The 21,549-nt window shown below is 51.6% G+C and overlaps 9 protein-coding genes across 9 annotated transcripts; 3 read left to right on the top strand and 6 right to left on the bottom strand.

Moving 5' to 3' along the window:
- Positions 1 to 1,329: 1,329 nt before the first annotated feature.
- PpBr36_03839 (uncharacterized protein) lies at positions 1,330 to 3,219 on the bottom strand (the record flags this gene model as incomplete). The annotated part of the gene is made up of 3 exons (XM_029891008.1): positions 1,330 to 1,601; positions 1,793 to 2,217; positions 2,345 to 3,219. The coding sequence occupies 3 exons, from the start codon at positions 3,217 to 3,219 to the stop codon at positions 1,330 to 1,332; spliced, it is 1,572 nt and encodes a 523-aa protein (XP_029753309.1).
- Positions 3,220 to 4,561: 1,342 nt separating this feature from the next.
- On the bottom strand, positions 4,562 to 6,404 carry PpBr36_03840 (uncharacterized protein; the record flags this gene model as incomplete). Its single annotated transcript, XM_029891009.1, has 3 exons — positions 4,562 to 4,748; positions 4,821 to 6,190; positions 6,264 to 6,404. The coding sequence occupies 3 exons, from the start codon at positions 6,402 to 6,404 to the stop codon at positions 4,562 to 4,564; spliced, it is 1,698 nt and encodes a 565-aa protein (XP_029752957.1).
- A 1,406-nt stretch (positions 6,405 to 7,810) lies between these two features.
- Positions 7,811 to 8,450, bottom strand: PpBr36_03841 (uncharacterized protein; the record flags this gene model as incomplete). Its single annotated transcript, XM_029891010.1, has 4 exons — positions 7,811 to 7,925; positions 8,022 to 8,146; positions 8,239 to 8,309; positions 8,390 to 8,450. 4 exons carry the CDS (start codon positions 8,448 to 8,450, stop codon positions 7,811 to 7,813), a joined length of 372 nt encoding a protein of 123 aa, XP_029752956.1.
- A 1,655-nt stretch (positions 8,451 to 10,105) lies between these two features.
- PpBr36_03842 (uncharacterized protein) lies at positions 10,106 to 10,622 on the top strand (the record flags this gene model as incomplete). The annotated part of the gene is made up of 3 exons (XM_029891011.1): positions 10,106 to 10,120; positions 10,201 to 10,312; positions 10,396 to 10,622. The coding sequence occupies 3 exons, from the start codon at positions 10,106 to 10,108 to the stop codon at positions 10,620 to 10,622; spliced, it is 354 nt and encodes a 117-aa protein (XP_029752955.1).
- A 505-nt stretch (positions 10,623 to 11,127) lies between these two features.
- On the bottom strand, positions 11,128 to 11,979 carry PpBr36_03843 (uncharacterized protein; the record flags this gene model as incomplete). The annotated part of the gene is made up of 4 exons (XM_029891012.1): positions 11,128 to 11,233; positions 11,596 to 11,698; positions 11,758 to 11,885; positions 11,957 to 11,979. 4 exons carry the CDS (start codon positions 11,977 to 11,979, stop codon positions 11,128 to 11,130), a joined length of 360 nt encoding a protein of 119 aa, XP_029752954.1.
- A 605-nt stretch (positions 11,980 to 12,584) lies between these two features.
- PpBr36_03844 (uncharacterized protein) lies at positions 12,585 to 13,113 on the top strand (the record flags this gene model as incomplete). Its single annotated transcript, XM_029891013.1, has 2 exons — positions 12,585 to 12,959; positions 13,024 to 13,113. The coding sequence occupies 2 exons, from the start codon at positions 12,585 to 12,587 to the stop codon at positions 13,111 to 13,113; spliced, it is 465 nt and encodes a 154-aa protein (XP_029752953.1).
- A 389-nt stretch (positions 13,114 to 13,502) lies between these two features.
- On the bottom strand, positions 13,503 to 14,876 carry PpBr36_03845 (uncharacterized protein; the record flags this gene model as incomplete). The annotated part of the gene is made up of 2 exons (XM_029891014.1): positions 13,503 to 14,708; positions 14,841 to 14,876. The coding sequence occupies 2 exons, from the start codon at positions 14,874 to 14,876 to the stop codon at positions 13,503 to 13,505; spliced, it is 1,242 nt and encodes a 413-aa protein (XP_029752952.1).
- Positions 14,877 to 15,910: 1,034 nt separating this feature from the next.
- On the top strand, positions 15,911 to 17,178 carry PpBr36_03846 (uncharacterized protein; the record flags this gene model as incomplete). Its single annotated transcript, XM_029891015.1, has 3 exons — positions 15,911 to 15,959; positions 16,032 to 16,213; positions 16,327 to 17,178. 3 exons carry the CDS (start codon positions 15,911 to 15,913, stop codon positions 17,176 to 17,178), a joined length of 1,083 nt encoding a protein of 360 aa, XP_029752951.1.
- A 323-nt stretch (positions 17,179 to 17,501) lies between these two features.
- On the bottom strand, positions 17,502 to 19,814 carry PpBr36_03847 (uncharacterized protein; the record flags this gene model as incomplete). Its single annotated transcript, XM_029891016.1, has 3 exons — positions 17,502 to 17,593; positions 17,802 to 19,500; positions 19,575 to 19,814. 3 exons carry the CDS (start codon positions 19,812 to 19,814, stop codon positions 17,502 to 17,504), a joined length of 2,031 nt encoding a protein of 676 aa, XP_029752950.1.
- Positions 19,815 to 21,549: the final 1,735 nt, after the last annotated feature.

Here is a 21,549-nt window from a genome sequence, read left to right on the forward strand (position 1 = left end):
AGGTAACAAAGAAGCAGCACCTCGAACCTTGACAAGCTTATTCTCGATCTACTCCTGCCGTCTTCCGTCCCAAAACCCCTTGTGGCTTAGGAAACTGACAGCGTCCATCTCAACTTTTTCCCTGACGGAAACATGCAGCCAGATACACCGGTCAGATTTACACCAAGACGCCAAAGTACACTGAATCGCGGTCATGAATCAACAAGTTGTGAGTGAAGCCTCATTGGCGAGGAGGTTAACGATTGTGGCCTTGTGCAAGTAATGAAAAAAAACGGAGGCCCCGGCAACAGGTGACTCGGCCACTGTCTCTTGCTGCCTGTCACATCCCGTCGACGGCTGTGGCACACAAACAGTCACGCCAGAGGTCGCACCGTCCAGAGGCTGTATCACCGAACCCGCCCACACATTCACAACCGAAGCAGGGCTATCGGGGCTCTGTGCCACGGCCTGCGGCTCCCTGCATGGCAGCCTGCTGGTTTGTGTCACCCTGGCCCCCACGCTACTGCGACAAACGAGCTGAGATCAACAGAGTCTCGACAGTCATCTCTTTATCGATATACACATTTCTCACTCATCCATTTAGTCTGCATATACTTGCTAAAGGGCGGTCATCGGTTTGCTACCAAAAGCCGGCTGGTATCTTTCCAATCCAAAACCAGAGAGTATATGCCTAGCTTTCGATGGGTGCCCTTTGTAGACTTGCGCAAGCAAACGACTGCCAAACTCATCGATTGTTTGCCCTGGCGTAGTAAGAGTTTAGCTATCTATGAAGTAAAAGCTACGGCAGGAATAAAAATACCGTTTGATCTCAACGCAATCTCCTGGCGTTACACATAGCCGGGTCGATGAATAGAAAGCAACGAAAAGAAGGGGGGGAAACAGCTCTTAGGAAACGCCATTGACAAGTCCTATACCCAAGGCGTGCAAGGATACAACGTGCTTACTCGTATGTTGATCTCCTTTCCTTGTCTTTAGCAGACAAAGCCTTTGGCTGTTTTCCTTCCTTGTGGCCCATCACTCGAACTATTATTTTCCCCTTTCAAACGCAGCGTGAACCCCGTATGCAGATGCAGTGTAAAAAGGGAAATCAATCCAAGGCAATGCAGAGAAATGAATATGAGAAAGGTCCAATGCGATAGGTAAAGAACAAAAAAAATGGCATCGATGTATGCTGCGTCTTTTACAGCCAACAAAGCGCCAACTACTTTGTGGTGTCGAAACTGTTGATGGCGCATAAGACAAGAAAAAAAAGGGGGGGAAATGTCCCAACGCATGGCATCGCTGTCGTTTCTGGGTCAAGAGGACGACTATCAGGCAGCAGCCCTCTCCTCAACGGCGGAGAGAAACGGTCTCAATCTTCTGGGTCACAACCTCAATCAAGCGGCAATTTAATCCAGTGGTCGGCCTCGTCATATACGCGGTCGAGCCGTCTGGACGTCGGCAGCTGAAACTAAAAATCTGACGGCGTGTATCGCTGGGACTGGGGTTGTTGTTGCTGCTGCATTCGTGATTGATGGCGCCGCTGGTCTTCTGGTGGCCAACTATTCCTTGGCTGTTCACTTCTTTGTGAAAGATGATTCCGAGGTGATACTGAGCTGTTGCTGCAATTGTCAAGGAGCGGCTGGTCTCGAGACCGCGGTTGAAAAGGAACTGGCTCGTAGCGGCGGTAATGCCCATCCCAGCCTGCTCGCGGTGTTGCTGTTGAAGGGATTCGTGTGTCAGTATGTATGCCATCCATCAAGAGGAGCTAGCTTGGTACTCAGCTGCCTTTGTCACCAATCGGGGAACTCACAGCAGTCATCATTGTAGCGCCCCTCATCCCGGCCAATCTGCAAAGTCGCGAATTGGTTCTCCAGACAAGGACCCTTCCGAGCCCCAGGCCCACCGTCTGGCTCCTCGAAGCCCCCATAGACATAATTTCCCCGTCTATGCTCGAGCGTATCGCCACTGCCACTGCTGTCGGTGTAATTCTGACTTTCATCCGAAATTCGTTGCGTGCCATGCAGATACGACGGCGAGTCGCGGCTGCCCGCGTACCGCTCCTGCGCGCCGGGCCACTGTGGCACCCGCATCGGAAAGCCGCTGCTGCTACTGTTGCTGCTGCTTGATGTCGAGCCATGCCTAGAGTCTCGGCAAGGTCCCTGGTTTCCTATGCTGGGCGACGACGGACGGATGTAGCGTTGCGGATGGGGCGCTCGTTTCTCAATCTCAGCGTTGCTTATTTATTTCCCGGTAAGTCAGTCAGCCCAGTAGAAATAACAGAGGCAGAAGGGGGGTAGTTGTTGGGTGTTGCTTTTTGAGTACGTGATAGAAGAAGGTGTGCAAAGAAATAAGATGAACTGACTGTCTCCGTCGCGCCTCCCTCATGCCAATGCTCTCCGCCTCCGTCACGCCCGACTCGTCCGAGTTCTCAGGCCAACCCCAAGGACTCTGCGGATGGCCCATTGGGAGTTGATGAATCTCGGCTAACACGTCTCGGCTAATGCGCAGATGGCGCGGGTCCAGTTGCTGTCCTGAAGACGCGACTTCGCTGGTTTCTGGCCAAATCCACGATCGTCGAGGGTCGTCTGAGCTTTCGTTGCTTGGTTTTCTTTCGGGCGTCGGTCTCTGTTGCTTCTGTTGTAGTGTGCCATATGTTCTGCTGTTGGCTTGCTCGATGCTGTGCGACTGATGGCCCTGAAAGCCACAGTCCTGGAGGTTTTGGTTCTGCTGCTGCTGCAGGACTGGTTGTGAATTGATCTCCCCCGTCTGCCAACCCTCACTGCCATGTTGTGGATAGTCCCTCGCAAGTCCATAAGACTGGTAAGAAGCCGCCTCACCATTGCCCCACTCAGGCCGACCACCAAACGGCCTCGAGACCGGTGGCGCACTCGACGGACTCTTCTGCTGCGCCTGCGCTCTCACACTCGCCGCAGCCGCAGCCCTACCACCACCAGTGACTGCCAGACACGATCTAGTCTCCCCGCCTACCTCCTCCCTGTCTACCCTGAGGCGGCCGTCGACTATGAGCTCGGGCGCCTCCTCGCGGAGCCAGCGGATGCTGCCCGGGTCACCCTCGCCGGGCCGCCAGTCCGGGGTCTGATAGTGCGCGACCACAAAGTAGCCCGACAGGTCTGGGACGTACCGGTAGTAGCGCGGATCCGGGCGTGTCAGCGTCGCGAGACGCCGGGGGTCCCAACCTGGCCGCCAGGGGTCGTCGCCTTTCCGGTGGTTTTCCATATTTTGGTGGTGCCTTCGAGATTTCGAATCGGATTCGTGACTGGCTGCAGAATCTAGATGGTGAGTCGAGGATTCAATTCAGATATTGTCACATCTGGTTTCGTCTTTGAGAAAAAGAGAAATACGAGGGCTAGGTGATCAAGTCAGGGCTTGTGATGCAGGGGACATGTACAAACCTCCGGGTGACTGGAAGCTCAAAGAGATCCGGTCAGAAAGCACGCCAGTCGATGCTCCTTTCACCTTGACCTCTCTCGCAAAGCAAGGTATCCCCTACCTTTGGCGGCTGAGGATAGAAATACCAAGGCTGAATGTGTGAATGCGACCGAGGTGCGCATCCAGGCTTCAATGCCAAGGACAGAACAAGAACGAAAACGAGTGTATCAAGAAAAAAAAAAGAGAGAAAGGGAAATAACAGAAGACGAGTTCCCACAAACGAGTGCCTGCAAGAATGCAGTCTTGCCTTTCCAGGCAGGTTCAGAAAGTGGGTGGTGAAGAAACGGCGAGGTGAATCGAGGTTGAGCAAACCGCCGGCCTGGTCCTCTTTATGGCAGAAACCTGCTTGCACCTACAGATGGCACGTGCACACCAATTGCCGGTCCATTTGCTCTCCCTAAAGTGACGGGCAATGTCGTGCAGATGGACAGAAGAAAAAAGAACGTTTCTCCGTGTACGGTAGTGTTGTTTGGCCAGTTAGAATGGGGGCGGTCGAAGTACACAAACTCATCAGCGCACCCGAACCCTACTCCATCCCGCCCATCTTTCAAAGCGAACTATCGGCCTGCTCCCGGATTAAAAGAAGTACCAAACCTTTCATACTGATACCTCATAAATACCAACCAAAGTCTGTAAACCGCTCGTCTGCTCATATCGCAAACAATGCAGTTATTAGGCAGCGACTACAGCCAGACTTCATTCTAATGCCCGGGTCCAGCCTCGAAGTGTCCTGTCTTTTGTTGCTCTCCATGCTCATGACCTGATGCCGAAAGAAACAAAACCTAGCGAACGGCCCCAGATGCAGCAAGATAAGTAACCACCGACAGCCCAAGATTATTTCTCTCTCCAGCGAACACAGAGATCCGCAAGTCCCAACGCCTGCCACGCGCAGTAATGGAACCGCCTAAAACTCCATGACCAAAAGCAAAAGCTCATAGGATGAACCAAGAGAGAAGATAGAAAAGACAAGAATAAAGTGACAAAACACTGTTGTTTAGCAGACTAGCAGGTCACCGCCTTCACTACTCGGTGCCAACATATCAAGCCTGAACATAGTCAGACCTGGTGAATTCCCAGAAACCCCTATTTAACGTCTTCATCAGCCAGTCTTCATCCCCTGATGACCCCATCACTTCGGCCGCAGATCCGTCACATCAAAATCTATTTGATCCGACATGTACACATGGCTGACTGGGTGCAGAGCAGTCTTGTAGATTTCGCTCTCTGGCAGTTCGTGCTGATGAAACGTATTCGTGTGGGGACATCGCAACACGTGCGGAAGGCCTGGAGGGTCCGTCAAGCGGAACACACCAAATCTATACGTGGCAAGCAGGGTGCAGTCAGTGTGTGATCAAATTAAGAGGTTTTTGCTCAAGAATCGCACATACTCGCCGTATTTCGGTGCGCAGACAATTGCCACCGCCTCGGGTGAAATGGCTTGATAGCTCGCGTGGGTGTGCAAGTCCCTCGAGCTCATAAAACACGTCTGCGTCGGATGAGTATGTATCCAACCAATTATGATCATATTTTCCTTCTCGCAAAACTCAAAAATCTGGAACTCGTCCTCCGTCTCGCATGTGTCTGAAGTACAGATCTGGTTCGGTATGAGAAGAGCGGCTACAAAGAGTGCATTATTGATTGGCCTTCCACAGATGACGCCACAAAGTTCTAGTCCTTTCCTAGTGTTCGGGGCCGCGATTTCGAGGAATTTGTCCTTCAGGTAACGCGGAACGAAGATGGGTCTCAGAGGTTTCCCGGCTTCTGTATAGCCAGCGGGTAGGAACGTTATGTTCTTGCGCTTGGAGAGCTCATTCACGGCCCGGTCAACAGACGATGTCGAATTTTGAACGTTCCTCTCCTCTGGCTGGTCCAGAGTCTTGGGCGGAAGCGTAGGAGGGGCACGTCCTGCTTCAGGAGCCTTCCGTGGTATTGGAGGCGGAACGGGCTCCAATGGCCGGTGTTGAGAACTCGAATATTGCTCCTTTGGCGGTCTTGAAGGGGCCGGTGCTCCCTCATATGAGTTATAGTTTAATGGTCTCGGTCTGGAGACTGAAGGGTAGTTGTAGTGCTGTGAGGTTGGGTTCGGGATGGGGGGCCGTGATGATGACCTTGAAGCTGCGCTTGGTGGCCGACTGTCATTGCGACTGAAATCTCGTACGACGACTTCCGAATCTTGGTCGTTGGGCCTATCCAGCCTCCTTCGTGTCTCCTGAATCTGCCGTTGTATGTCATTGCGATCGTCCACCATATTACGCGGCCCCATTCCCCTACGTGCATCCCAGTCCTCCCAGACGCCTCCGCTGCGGCGGATTTGCTCCTCATATTCCGACACTCCGGCCTGACGAATCGAACGCCTAGCCGCGTCGCGCCGGATGTAGTCATCTTTGGCAAGCCGCACAGCCAGCTCCTGGTTGTTCCCAGCATCCAACAACTGGGCCTGGGTGGCGTTGTTCCATGACAGCGCCGGGTCCTGGGCGGCATACTTGTCGTACCTAGTATCAGGGACGGGCCGGTCTTCGATCTGCCCCGTCCTAACCAGTCTTTCCCATTCGTTGTACGCCTCATTAATATGCCTCTTAAGATCTTCCAGCTCCGAGATGATGCGGGTCAGTCGTTCTTGTAGGGGCTTGATCAGCTTGCGACCGTCGCGGGTGTGGGCCATTGGGTGCTCGGGAAACTTTTTGAGCACAAGAGAGCAGTGGCGTAGCAGGAGGAGGTAGGCTTTGGCAAAATTGCCTTCTTCTTTGTAGAACTCGCCCTGTTTTGTTGCTCGGTCAGCTACGTCGTTGATGAAAACTTCCAAGCCTCTGCGGTGTATTGACAGAACCTACCTCCCGGTACAGCGTCTCGGCTGCACCGACCCAGTGTTTCAAGGAAATGTTGGTATTAAAGTCGAACTGGTCTGCCTGCTCCACGATTTCGGCAATCGTCAATGGCCGCCGGCGCGGACGCGGCATTGTACGAGCTTCCATGGTTGCGGTGTATTAGGATAGCTCAATCTTGGAAAGTAAAAAAAAAAAAAATATCTGTCTTCGTGATCGGTATGAAGGTGGCTAAATTTGAATTCCCCTCAGGCAGTCAACCAGGAAGTTGTCGTTGACAGACCGACAACCTCAGGGACTAGTTGTTTCATGAAGCACGGGCTTGCGCTGGTGATAGCGCGTCGCAAGGCTATAGGATCGTAAAGATGATTATTTGGTTGTTGGCATCAGTAGAATGAAAACCTTCGGTCGCTAAAGATCTTTATTTTGTTCCCGCCTCGTTCGGTGTTGGCGTAGTCGTAAATCTGCTTGGGTGTGCTTGCTTTCTTGTCGTGGAATGCGAAGTGTCAGGGATCTTGGGACCCCGCGTCAGATCGCTCCAGTGACGTGGATGGGGTTGAAACTGGCAGGCAACTTGATGGTATGGGTAGGCTGTATTATTTAGCAGACGCGTTTCTCCAGTAAGCCGCATGTTCCTGCCCAGGTCATATCCACACAGTAACATCTACACTGTATGGGCTCGCCCATCAATTCTCAAGTTACCTGGGTACACTCACCTGTAATACTTTGTGGTGAATTAGATGAAGCTGACGTAAATCTTGTTGTAGTTCATTGAGAAGCACAGAACTATTGCACCGGGATGTAGTATTAATAAGTCCTGGAACACATGCATCACGTTCAAAGCCAGACTGAATAAACATGAATTGAATGGTGGCTTGTACCCCCAGATATCCCGAATATGACTACAGTTAATTCGTGACTACAGGAACTGTATTCGCAGGGTCCTGCAGGCGAGTGCATGCTGAATAACACACTTTCTTTGTCTGCCGCGGCTTGTGGACGGTGAGAAGGATCTGGCTGTTTTGTCACGGCCACTTGTTTAGACGGGCGCAAGCCAAGACCCCGATGTCAATGTCGTTCGTTTCTTACCACCCCGGAACCGAAAGCCTAAGCGGAGACTTTCTATTGTCCGCAACCCCAAGAATCGCATCCATGTTCTGAGAATGTGAATGTTCATGGGAAGAAATTTGCCATCGGCATCGCAACTCCGCCATCTCCCTCGGGCACCTAGTTCGGACTGCAGATTTCGGATAGTTCAACAAAGTTTCCTTATCCACCCACCCCAAGCCCCGTCCGTCCGTTGTGCCCGAAGCCATGACGGAACCGACTTTCCAACGCTTAGGTCCAATAAGAAGCGTTGTTGACGCCAGCCTTCACCGTCTCCAACCTCAGCCCACCACGTAAAAGTCTTTGGATTATCTTAAGCTACGGCCACTGCAGCCTTGCTCTTGTGCAGTACTTTAGGCCGCCCTGCAGCTCCATCACACATCGCAACTAGTTTACTGGGAGTGATGTATTGGTTGAGGAAAATACAAGTATTCCGCTCACCGCCTAGGTTATGCCTGAACAGCCTGTTGCTGCTGTTGGGCGCTGGTCTGGACCTGAATGATCTCTCCTTTTTTCTTTTCCATTTTGTCCTGGCCATCGCTTATCTGCTTCTCTAGCCGCTCACTGCCCATGAGTTAGTAACGTGGCATGTGTATGGCCGCCTCATGCTTTTGGAAGGAAAAAAAAAAAAAAAAAAAAAAAAAAAAAAAAAAAACTCACACTTCATTCTTGATGAACTCGATCCGCCCCTTGACAGTGCTGTCAGCCTCGACCTTGTCCTGCTTCAGGAGGATCGGACCAGTAAGCTTGTAAATAGTCTCGCCATCCTTCATCTTTTCGAATTCCTGGTGGTTGAATCCAGCAGGGACCGTCAGCGATGAACCATAAAAATCGCTAGTGGCAAACCTGTTCATTTTTATTTTTTGCCCAACCCTACCTTTTGCACGCCAAGGTTCTCTTGCAGCTGAGCCTCAAGCTTTTGTCTCGCCTGGACTGCCGTGTCCAGCTCTACTCCCCTCCGGCGCAGAATTGGTTCGTCAGTAAGAAACCCCGACGCTCACGCAAAAATTATTCACTGAGTCCCTCACCCGACTGTAGCTTTTTGTAGTCGTCGGACAGCGACTGCAACTTTGCTTGTATTTCGGCCATTTTGGGTAGCTGGCGTGTTTTGTCGACAGCGACCAAGTTGCGCAAGTTGATGGCGGGGTCCAGCAGTGTCGTAAATTGAGGAAACCGATCCACCAGTCGTAGTGAGCTTTCGGCGCGATATCACGTGGGGCCCTTGCGATGAGCAACTACTGTCAACTTTGATGAATCAAAATGGTGAGAATAAAACTATCAAATTAATGACCAAATGTGTAGCATATTTGCTTCACGTGAGTGATACAGCCGGCGGAACTTGATCCTCTTTGTTATTACTGAACCTGCGGACAGGCCAACTAGATGCTCAGTGCTGCTGGCCTACCCTGTAGTATGAGCTAGCTATTCGCGACACAAGCATATATCTCGACGAGTTTACTTTTGCAGGCACCTGATATCAATCACATCTCAGGTTGTTCTAGTGAAGCGAGGGACCGAAGATCATGCCATATGCTTTGTATATGCTTCTTATCCTTTACCATTACTGTTAGCGTCACCTGTTTGTGGCCCCCAGACCACGGCGTCGTTTCAGCATGGCCCGTGTCGCCTTTATCATGTTCTGCAAAGTGCCTCACTGTCGTTGTCAGGAAGCAATTGGGCACCAACAGAAGAAAATTTCAGCCATTTTTTGGAATTTTATAAATCCCTGGATCGGGAGCTTTTGATCTAATATGATATTCTTGTCACTACTTAATTGTTTGGTACATGTTGAATTTTTTGTTAGCTCGTCTAGATATCAATATGACATCGAAGGGTACAATCCTTTTGCGACAAGTCAACCTGCGCCGCTCCCTTTGTCGCGTCTTTGACACACCGACAGATTTCTTGACGAACACGACAATCTGGAAACTCCCCTTACTGAGAATTAGCTATGAACTATCCAGAAATTTTAACTGGATGCAATTCGCATCGGTTGTTGTTTGTACATAGCCTGCCTACCTACACACGAAACCAGGGGACAACAAAAAACCAACCCAATATGGCTATATGGTTCCAACCACTCAAATTACTACTTAAAAACGTCTTTTACAGTAGATAAAAAAAGAAGTGTAATTCTGATACCTCAGGTTAATTATCTCTTTGTATTTAGTTCGTACAAAACGTAGTTTGCAGGTAATATGGATGGTTAGTAGACCATAAATCCATGTTGGGGTTCACATCTTTTTGTCCTCCGCTTTGCTAGCTCCCTTCATACACATTGGGATGTAACATACATGATGCGTATCTTGTACCACAATAACCATCACGAACAACCTTTCGGCTAGATTAACCAGATCAACGACCAACCCACAGATGATGCAAGAGCAAACAATCAAGCCAATTGGTAGAGGCCCAAGCTGTACCTCCATCAACCCGCTGGGACAAGCACACAACATTGCCAGCCGGACCTGTAATAAACTGGATCAATGACGTAACAATTGGATTAGAAGTCGATGACGGCGTGGATGGAGCAAAAGATCGCTCGAAAAACAGACGAACGGAAAGATTGAATTGCAAACTATTTAGCCATCGGCAGTTCCCTTGAATCTTGGATCCAAGTTGCTGGGAATCTTTCTTCATTATCTTCCTGCGAACAATCTGATCCTAAACCCAAAATCAAGACACAAGCACCACATCAAACCACAACCTAATCCACGTCAAACACAAAACCAACATCAGTCAAGATGGTGACCGGAAAGGTACGAAAATTCGCCAAATTCCCAATTGCGGCAATTTTGCACGCCGATTTCTGACATAATGCTTCTCTGCCGTATTCTAGAGCCTAGGCGACAACCTCATGATGGACGGCGACCAGCACACCCACAACGATACGTCGTCGACCCACCCCGAGCCTCTCAAGGCGGGCGAGCAGACATCGCACCACATCCACGGTAGGATATCCGCTCCCAAATCAGATTCAAGTTTTGCTCCCACTTTGAATTCCAGACACAAGTGACTGATAAGCGATACAAAGACCCCAAGGATCAATACAGCCTTGCGGATCGCGCCAACAAGGAGAAGCTTGAGGAGAAGGAGGCCAAGAAACAAGAGGAGAGGGAGAAGGACGTCAAGCCTACCGATATCGCCGAGTCGCACGGCAACAAGCCATCGCGCGGCGCTCAGGTCGATGAGATGCTGGAGAAGGAGGATGAGGAGCGACTGAAGCAGAAGGCTGAGAGCAAGTCGGCCAAAAAGCACTGAGGTGGTTAATAACGCTTGAGACGTCGAGTAGATGAAAATGATCATCAAACGCAAATAATAATAGCATGCAATAATCGGCGTCAAGGTCTAAATAACAATCACCAGGCATTGAGTTTTCCAAACAACCCCAGCATCGAGTTTTCAGAAGTGATCCACATCATATCATCATGTCCCAATAGAAACCTTGAGCCCGAGTCACTGTCACTCATGCATATCGTCGTGCACACATCAAAAATTCTCGGCTCGAATGGATCGATTCACTACGGAATACGCCGAAGCCCTTGGGCCCATTGTGGATATCTCTGAGTAGCCCTAAAAGTGGGCAGTCCACCATGGTTTTGAAATAGCCGCAAAAGAAAAGCAATCCCAGAAAAAGGTTGACGCCGGCCTGTCCATGATCCCTAAAAAAAGATTTTTGCCCCGTCATGCCCCATTCATGCGTGCAGCCTCATAATGGCGCGAGATTTTCCCGCAATTCGTTCATGATCCGTCCTTCACGTCCCATCTAAGAGGTCTTAGCGCCCTGGGTGGGAGTGATCTTCTTGCCGTCCTTGTTGTAGCGGACACGAGGGGGAGGAGCACGGTTGCGGCGTCCCTCACGCGAACGAACACTGTGAGAATGTTAGCATTGTACAAGTCAAGTCTACTGGGCACTGAGGGTTGCGCAGGAGCCGGCAAGTCTTTCTCTTCAATCGAGAGCCTGTCTGATTCTCAAAGAATCTGCACAGGGAGGATGACAACAGGACTGCAATAGCTTGCGTCAAGAACCTCAAGATGTTGAGACGTCAAAAGACGCCATCACACCAGCATCCAGCGCAGCCCACAGGCCGGCATAATGCAAGGGGAGGGAGGCCTAAAGTTCGCCAAGGTTCATCTCTAGCCCTACATCCGGAGGCGTCTCGTAGCTCTGATCAACAGAACCACGGGATCACCTCCGGAGTAGCTGTCCTTCCCTTAGGGGACAAACACGTACCGAACGATCTTGCCGTGGATGGCACAGCTCACGCAGTACTGCAGCTTGAGGTACATCTTGGGAACGACATATTCGGCAAAGACCGAAGCGTCCGAGATATCACCTGAAGAGTTTCGAGTCAGCGGATGTTACAAATGAGGCGAGAAGGAGTTGAAAACGTACGAATGGCAGCAGACTCGACCATGTTGCGGATGGTGAATCTCTTGATCGCCTTGTCCTTGGGCGTGCATCGCGAGCAGTTGGAGCAACGGATGGGCTTAACGTGGCCGCGGCCCTTCTTGTTGCGTCCGCTATAGAGGAGGGATATTGTCAGCAAAAGATGCCACGATGGCAATGGATTGCACACCGAGACAGTACTGACTTGTTCTTTCTCTTCTTAGGCATTTTGGCGGCTGTGGTGAACTTCAATCACTTGCTGGGTTGAAAGAAAAGAAGTTTGAACTTTGGTTTGGGAATTTCGCGTAAAGTATCCAAGTCGAAAGTGGATTGTGCCCCGCCGCTTATCGTTTGGTGCTGATATCAGCAAGTCACTTGAATTTAGCGGCAAGGCTCGAAACCCTAGCACGTGACTCAAGGAAGGGCGGCGACTGCCCCGTTTGCCAGGTCCATCAAACTCCAAATCGCCGCTGCGAACTTGCGAATTTCAAGTTCCCCTCTCCCTTCCTTCCATCAACGAACAACTTTCAGATTGCTTAGGACGGGAATCTTGATTCTCCAGGTATGTCTGATTGATTGCTTCTGTTGCTTGTCGCCTGCTGCTTTGCGCTTTTCTATTCTCTGCGAATTCTGTTTGTCGTCAATGTTCTGTTTCTAGAGATACCCGGCGGTCGCGGCAACTTGTGGTTGTGTGCGAGGCAAGCCAACTATTTTACAACTTGTGCTTTTTTTGCATCTCGCATCTCCCAGCAGCAGCGCGACAAGCAGCAGATAGCACTGCTACACCCGTCCCCCACGCGCAATTCTAACATTGAATCCAAAAGCAGGCAATCATGCAGATCTTCGTCAAGACCCTCACGGGCAAGACTATCACCCTTGAGGTGGAGTCGAGCGACACCATCGACAATGTCAAGTCCAAGATCCAGGACAAGGAGGGTATCCCCCCGGACCAGCAGCGCTTGATCTTTGCCGGCAAGCAGCTCGAGGACGGCAGGACCCTGTCCGACTACAACATCCAGAAGGAGAGCACCCTCCACCTCGTGCTGCGTCTGCGTGGTGGTGGTAAGAAGAGGAAGAAGAAGGTCTACACCACCCCCAAGAAGATCAAGCACAAGCGCAAGAAGACCAAGTTGGCTGTGCTCAAGTACTACAAGGTCGACGGTGACGGCAAGATCGAGCGCCTCCGCCGCGAGTGCCCCAACGAGACTGTGAGTTACCATGGCACGCATCTATCCGTGTTCTTCTCTTACCCCTTACTAACTGTCTATTCAGTGCGGTGCCGGTATCTTCATGGCTGCCATGCAGGACCGCCAGTACTGCGGCCGTTGCCACCTGACCTACGTCTTCGACAAGAAGGACTAAGCTGCTCTTGATTGCAAAGGATGACGAACTTGTTTATGGGAGAAAAAAATGGGATGGGCACGGATACCTTCGGGGCAGGCACCAGACATTGCCGCCCTTTCGTTACTGGCGTTTGTAGCATAGGCCTCTTTTTCTTCATTGGGGCTCTGACTGGCAATCAATACGGATTGGGATCTTGATGAGATATGAACACTTATTTCCTTGCTGTGATTGTGGCCGCTTCTTCGTATTGTGTGTTATAGACGTGTGCTTAGACCTACGACTGACATCCCAAACATATCCTGACGGTGTTTGCTTGGTTGCAGGGTTTTATCAAGGCTGTCCGAGGAATGAAGTTGCCTTTCAATGTCGTAGAATTCATGGGTGGAAAATAGACCATCTAAATTATTCTACTGATTCGGAAACCCGTTCCTCAGGTTGTCATACTTGGTCTGAGGATATGCGAGACAGTTCTCCTGATGCTTCAAGCCCTCGGGTCCACCAAAAACATCGACAACATTGCCGATCAAGCTCTCGTCTCCCTGCTTATCGGCGCTGCTCTCCCACCACATGGCACCGCCCAGACCCCTCTCATTGATGAACTCGGCCTTCCTCCTGGCCAGCGGCACCGTGTCGTAGGTAACCATGTGCCTGGTGACCGGGTCGTACGAGTACGTGGCGCCGGCCTCCTCGTCGAACCGCTCCTCGGCCCCGGGGAGCGGCAGCGCCTTGTAGTCGTACACGCCCTGCTCCCAGGTCCCCTGGCCGACGCCCTGGAACGGCGCTCCAGGCCCGTCCGTGTTCTCAAAAGCGCGGCCGTAGAGTGGCATGCCCATGACGATTTTGTCGAGCGCCACGCCCTGGCTGGCGTAGTATGCGATGGCGGCGTCGGTGCTAAATGGCGTTGATACCGGGTTCTGGTGGCTGGGGAACAGGTTCGCCTGATGACCGGCACGTTGGTCCCAGGATCCGGCGTAATCGTAAGCCATCAGGTTCCAAAAGTCCAGCAGGGGATCCATGCCGGCAATGTCCATCTTTTCATAGTTGGACGCGCCGGCGGGGCACGCGACCGTCAACTCGAAGTGGTAGGGGTTTTCACCGTCGACCGAGCGCGCGTAGGCGTCGAGCTCCTCGCGGCAGGCTCGCAGCAAGGCCACTAGGTCGGCGGCCTCCTGCGGGTTCTGGGGGTACTCCCAGTCGATATCAATGCCGTCGAAGCCGAGCTGCCTGACGAGCTCCACGGCAGTTCTGGCAAAGTGGGACCTACCCTCCGGCGTCGAAGCGGGCGCCCTAAAGTTGGAGGAATAGGTCCAGCCACCAATGGAAAGAAGGACCTTGAGATTGCGGTTGGCCTTCTTGAGTAGGTTCAGCTGCTTCAGGCAGCCGTAGAGGTTGGTGCCCTCGTCATTCCACGAGTCACCCTCCCAGTGAATATCGGTGTCAGCCCATGTGTCGGTCAGAAAGACCTCGCCCGAGTCGGGCTTGACGTTGGCAAAGGCATACAGGACGTGGGTGAGCTTGTCGGCTGGTAGTTCCTGCGGCCTGTGTTTGCGACCGTAGATGGCCCAGTTGACAAAGTAGGCTGCGGTGCGTTTGCTCATATTGCCAGCGCTTGGCTGTGATGTAGGGGGAGAGAGAGGGGATTGTGGTGGAATGTCAAGACCACCGTCTTTGTGCAGGGGGCCCAAGGAGATAAGGTTAGTTGTGATACCCAGGAAGAGAGCAACTGTCAGGACCAAGGAAACGACCGTGAAGGGGATGCTGTGGATTCTTGACGCAGGCATCAAGTCTAGTCTTGTGCGGGGTGTTGTGATTTATGTACTGTATGCAAAAGACAGTTATTGGCCCGCACCAGACGGGCTGTTTGGCTTGGCTTCTGACCTAAAGAGATGAAAGAAAGAGGGCTCAGCAAAGAGGGAGTGACAGTTCCAGACTGCAAGGGGCTGTGTGGAGATGAGAGTGGCACCCCAAGAAGTGACAACAGCAGTTTAACAATAGCACTGAAGCAGGTATAGTTGAGCCCTGGTGACGTTGCCTTGGGAGTTTTGTTTTGATCAATCAAAGCTCCTGGGCAAGTTTTCCAAAAAAGAGACCAATGAGACGTTAACAACGATGGCTGGGCAAACGAGTGACAAGGCATCCGGTGTCCCTTGGTAGCGAGAGGCTATATCTAGCTTGCGCAGGTGTAATTTCGAGACCCGAAGCGTGGCTTGAGGTATTGAAGAGCTGCAAGTTTGTGGCAACCAGTCGTCGTCATCGGCCCACTTTGAAGGTCGAGAGAGCTTTCTCGCTACAGTGGCAGTGTGCTTGATATAGTTGAACAAGCTGTCCCGTAAGTTTCCAAGCAAACTTGAGAAAAAAAAAACAAAGAGAGAAATCCTTGCAGCATACGACCTTCTTCAATTGTTACAGTTGACGTCAGGTCAGTTCGTCAACAGGTGTTTGTTCGCTGCTGTAACAAACAAACTGGAACTGTAGTGTCACAATGGAAGAGGGAAAGCGGTTCCACACAGGGCTGGCGTCACAGTGTGCCCAGATGTATTTTGGCAACAGGCCGCCAGGCGTTGAGACAGCAATTGGCCGTTTGTACACACTGTATCGCTGCAGGGCGGGGTGGAGAAGAGCTGGAACAGAAACAAGATCCGCATTTAACCAGAACAGGGGTACGCCATGCTGGCTAAGTGCGCGATAAGATAGCAAGCGTGACTAGAGATCGCATCGCGACTGAATATCACTTTTTGCGGTTCGACGCTTGATCTCCGACCTGGAAAAACGACCGGATATCAAGCAGGCAGGCATGTCAACCCCCGCCATATGAATGACGCTCCAATACATCCCAGCTAGAGACTCGCGGCATCGTACAGCATGTATGTATCTGGCTCAGTCTCTATAATCAACGCCAACAAATGAAGCCGTCAGCTCACGCAAAGCCCGCCCAGGTTTCGCACTCTACAAAGCCCTGCTCAAGCAGGTTCCGGCTATTGTACTTCCGGCGCAAGGCACCTCCCTCCCAGGTGACCGCGTGAACCCGGTCAGGCACTTGATCCGCAAGAGTTTTCGTCGCAATAAGAACGAGACCAGCCGCCGTCTCGTCGTCTCGTGCCTGTCCAATGGCTACAAAGTGAGTCCGACAAGACCCTGCCGACCCTGCCATATTCCCGTTCACAGAAGCTCAGCCTCGTCCCACAATAAACACCCAGAGCTGAAAAAAAAAATCAAACACAATCCGATTAGTTCCTCCACCTCCTCAACGGCGCCAAGATACCCGCAAGCCCCGAACACAAGACCGTCATCGACCTGATCGAGCGGAACACGTCTCGCCGCAAGCCCCCAACTCCACGCAATGAGCCGACGCCGGAACCCCCTCGCAAACACCTTCTGACCCGGCACCCGAACCCAGCCTACGACCCGGACGAGTGGTTCGAGATGAGCCGCGAGCCCCGATTCTTCTACAGCCCGACGGACCGGCCGCGCCCCGCCGAGGAGCTGGGCGGCTCCGGTATCCGCCGCGTCCCCTACGTGGTCTCCACCGCGACCCACGACCCGTTCCTGCGCATCACCAAGCCCGAGCCCATCAGCCTCAGCATGGCGATCAGGGGCCGGATCAAGCAGAAGCAGCGCTGGGCCGACTTTCGTATAGACTCATTCGAGTACGGCGGCAAGCGATTGGCGCAGCTCGAGGACCAGTGGGAAGATCTCGTAGCCGGCGGTCCTGGCCTCGGTGCTGCTGCCGACGGCGGGGCGACGTATGTCGAGACAATCATGCAGTCGCTCCGCTATCTGAAGCGTGTCGAGGAACTGGATTATCTTGACAAGCTGCACAGGGCGGCGGCGCTGGACCAGATTGAGAGCCAGGAAAGGAAGTTGGCTGAAGAGGAGGCGGCTGCTAGAGAGGAAGCTGCTCGCGAGAACGGCGCTACAGAGAACAACGCTAGAGAGGCCGCTGCTATAGATAATGCTGCTGCAGAGAACGTTGCTAGAAAGAAGACGATTAGGTGGAAGGCTACTAGAGGTAGGCATGTACGAGAAGAGGAAGCTGCTAGACGGGAGATCGAGGCTATGATGTCAGGGAAGGGGGAAATATAAGATCTTCCAAAGGGGGGGGAAGTGAAAGACAATGGCCGTCCGACTCAAGATCAGCGAGATGGATCTTATGGCCAGAAGTTGGACCGACGCTCTGAAGGTACTTGTGAAAAAAACAATAGCTAAAGCAGGGTCAAAACAGGCCGCGGGGATGGAATATTCTCAGAGTGTGTCATTGAACGTTCAGTTGAGTGACTTGGACGGGTAGTCATAAGCCATAGGCTTTAATATTGTACTAAATCATCATTAAATACATGTGTATATATCGGGTATAAGGCTCTTTGTTCGTTTCATACATGGTCTTCATCCACATCAAATTCAAAATCTCATCTCATGATAGCGGCCATAAACGCCTTGTGTATGTTCTCCTGTCTAAAACCGGGTGATCTACCCAGACAAGTCGTTGTTTCTGTCAATTCTTTACGAGGGGGAGAAAAAAAAGAGCTTGTCAGTATATCTGTGCCATATTAAAAGAATTTGCGATTATGGGAGTTGCAAATAACAACGCTCGGGACTCAAAAAGGGGCTTTGCTATCGCTTGAATCCCGACGGTGGCTGGGCCATGTCTATATAAACAAATACAGCAAAAAAAAAAAAAAAAAAAAAAAAAAAGGATGTGCACTTACTCTGGATAAGGATGTTGACGTCCAAGTTGACCAGCGTCGTGGTCGATCGACTTATGTGGAACTGAGGCATCTGGGCGGCAAAAGAGGGCATGTTCGGGTCTTGGTATGTTGCTGTCGTATAGGAAATGGGCGCTCTCATGTTCGCGACTGCCGGATACTGGTTGTCGGGGAGTATGTACCTGTCTTGAGCAGCACCGACACTGGCGGTTTCGTGGCTGCCAGTCGGGCTGATGACCATCCCCGTATTCATATGCCCAACCAGCACGGGAGATTGTGTTTGTCCAGCCAACACAGGAAGAAGCTGTACGTTTTCCTCCACGACAGGATGCGCCTGAGCCAAGAAGTGGCCCACGTTGGAAACCTCTGGCATTCCCATGTAGGGTTGCCCTGGATATATACCAGCAGATGGTTGTGGCAGAGCGTAAGCTGCTTGTTGAGGTGGTTGTTGATATTGCTGCTGCAATGGCTGTGGTTGCTGCTGCAATGGCTGTTGTTGCTGCTGCGGCTGTGGGTGATGCTGCTGAACCGCTGGTTTCTTGTCCTCAAATAATGAAAAGTCAATCTCGAGAGTAACAAAATCTTCCCTGGGCGAGATGTACACTCCTTTTTGACGGAGATAGATCTCGACCTCCTCGGCGTCATAAAAGTCTCCTTCATAGCCCGGGACCGAGACCCTCTGCTTTATATCCAGCTTCTCCCGAGTCTCGGCAACGGCCACTGTAGGTGGGCCAATTGGAAACCCACCGCCGATGCTGTTTCGCATCAAATCCACGGTCCCCTGGTTGCCTACCAATGTCCCGGGCATTGGAGGAAAGTGGGTCCCTGAGCCGCCGAGGTTATGAAAAGGATACTCCCAGAAGTTGAGACTCTGGTTGTATTGCCGTTGGAGTGATTGCTGTAGACGGTCACGTATCATGTCTAGCGACTCGAATGGAAGGCAGAAACCAAATACGCGAACCAGGGGGAGGGGTGGCGGGTTGGGCAGAGAGATCAACTTCAAGCCGCACTCCAGAGCGTAGCGCTGCAGGCGACGGCCAAAGGTGCTTTCTGCAGGAGAATAAGTTCGAGGTGGAGATGGCGCGGTTCCCAACGGGGAGGGGTTAGGCCAGAGGATGGAGTTGAGTTGGTCGTCGCTGATATGCATGGGAAAGCTGGCGTTTTCATAAGTTGGCTGAGTGATGATCTCGAACCCGGAGGCATCGACAGGGTTTGAAGGCGCAGGGACGTGCTGTTGCCGCTGTTGCCTGCCAGGACTGTGCCGCCTCTCCGGGGAAGAACAGTACGGGAGCGGTGTGGCAAGACCATGTTGTGTGGTGGTCTTGCGCGCAACATCGGCGTCGGCATATGTCGGCTCATCTTTTCGAGATGCACGCTGCCGAGGGGTAGCAAACGTGGCATCGGGAGAGCTAGAGTCGCTTCCTGACCGTTCCCTAGAACTGTCATCGTGATGCCTGGCTTTGGAAGACTTCTGGCCGAGGGCCTGGAATTTCTGCGCGGCGGACTGCAATTGAACCCCGAGTTCAGGGAACTGCTCTAACAGCCCTCTAGAGGTGGCAAACTCCTGCAAGGCTACGAAAGCATAGCTCATCTCCTCGTTGGTATCCACGAGGTCGCGGACCTGCTGCTCCAAGGAAGAGATGGTGGTTTCCTTGCGGTTACGGTAAGCGCGCTGGGCGAGGCGGATTTGAGTTCTTCGGCGCTGTTTCGCACATAGTAAGAGCGGTTAGTCGTCGGCTTCAGCTGCAAGCAGGAAAGCCGCAAGAGTAAACCTACCTCGGCGGCCGTTTCGTCGTTGGCGTTTAGCCGCGGCCGGCCTCTTCCCCGCTTCTTGTCGCCGGCATCCTCATGTTTATTGTCCTGCTCACTACGAGCTCGTTTTCGGGGATTAGGGCCTTCGCCACTGGTCGGCGACGGGTTGTCACGTCCGTCATGAGCAGTAGAACTATCGACAGCGACCCCGTCGTCGAACCCTCCGGCATGAACTGATGGATGATTTGAATGCCCGTTGGGCATGTTGAATCAGACGTCGCCAAAATCAGATTTGGTGACGGAAGGCGAGCGGGGCGAGAAACCCGCTAGCTGGACTTGTGGGGGAAGATCGATATCGAAATAAATAGCCAAGATCAAGAAGTCTGGGGAGCGCTGGCCAGATGTGATCTTGAATTGGATGAACTTGAAAGCTTGTGTTGATCGACCAGTGTTTTTTTTATTTTTATTTTTATTTTCTCTGAGTAACTATAAGCTAACGGGATATGTTAGGCTCCAAGGGATGAAAAGGACAGGATCAGATAGCTTCCGCAGCTTGCGGGTTGCTCAAGAGAAAATTTGACAACTCGAGGTCTTTCTTGGGAAGGTGCAGGTGTGGGTGGAACACAGCCAGCAGCTAGTTCTAAAAGCGGCAGGCCCCTTGCTCGGGGGGGTTGAATGCGTTTTAGCGTGCTTTGGAGCTAACGGCGGCTGGACTAAGGCAAAGTGGATATGGTCCTCTGAGAAACGTACACGGAAAAGCCACTCCAGCGCCGATCTCTAACAATCGTTGTTGTCTTGTTGTTTGTTGTCTTGAGTGTCCCTTATCCGATAGACGGTAAGTTCCGATTTAAGCCCTATCACGTACCTTTTTTCTACTGCGAAGCAGTAAGTAGTATACAGCATTAGTGTGGAACCCGAGCTAGGTCTAGCTCTTTTCCAGTCGGGCCAGTTAGATCCGACAGCACAGTCGGCGTTTGGTTTCTGCCCTGCTTATTTCCAGGCCCTTGTCATATCTATATCTGTCTTTTGCGGATCCATGTCGGTGGAAAATTAGAGGGGCGGAGCTCATCTGATATTCTGCGGTCTGGAATGCGCACCAAGTGTGAAAAGGTTTCCAGGAGTTTAATGCTACGTTGAATCTTGATTTGGACTAGACACACCAGAGTAGACAGACTAGACTAGCTGTAGAACTTGTTCTGGACTAACATCAAACCGCAATCATGGCTGGGAACTTTGTAGACTTTCCGATCCAGATCTGTACTGTATTTTCCATAGGGTCGGCGGATGAGCCCCACAGTGGATCGGTTACGTCGGCTTGATTGAGGTTATGATTCAAACAGAAATATGGTACCATCCAGCAATTGCATATATTGATAGCAAGCAAGGGCAACGGGCTCGTTTCTTTTCTGTTTTTTTTTTTTTTCTTTTTTCCTCTTTCCTTTTTTTTTCTTCTTTTTCTTTGCTTTCGCCTTGCTCTTACCCAGTCGAGACCAGACCAGTCTAGTTCCCACAAGCCCAGAACTGCACAGACAAATGCCAAGAAGTGGCCGTTTCCGTAGCGCTCAACCACATCTAACCACAATGTTTTGAGCCGAGAAGAAAATTTCCGAATCGAATTGATATCAATCTTGCCGAATATCACATCGTATCACACAGTCTTAACCAACTCTGTCATATTTTTTTTTGTCTGCCAAGCTGTGTACATCAGGTTTTGTGCAGGTCCATGATTTCTTCTCAACCATGTCTTGATTCAATTCATTAGCGTCTTGCATCCTTGTAATGCTTGCCCTAGATGCCACTCCAAGTCAGCACTGCTTACTAGGCCCAAACCAGAAAGATGACGTTGCGAATCCGGGGACTAGCCGCCAAAGACGCCAAAGCCGACCGCCACCGTTTTCAGTTGGCTTTGATGCCATGCCTGTCAACGGACCTTTAGATCTACCAGGGGTTGTGCTTTCTTTTCTTTTTACCTTAATTTGGTGTTTCTTCTGTAACAAAC

Source organism: Pyricularia pennisetigena, chromosome 3, assembly GCF_004337985.1.
Source record: "Pyricularia pennisetigena strain Br36 chromosome 3, whole genome shotgun sequence".
Lineage (NCBI taxonomy): Eukaryota > Fungi > Ascomycota > Sordariomycetes > Magnaporthales > Pyriculariaceae > Pyricularia > Pyricularia pennisetigena.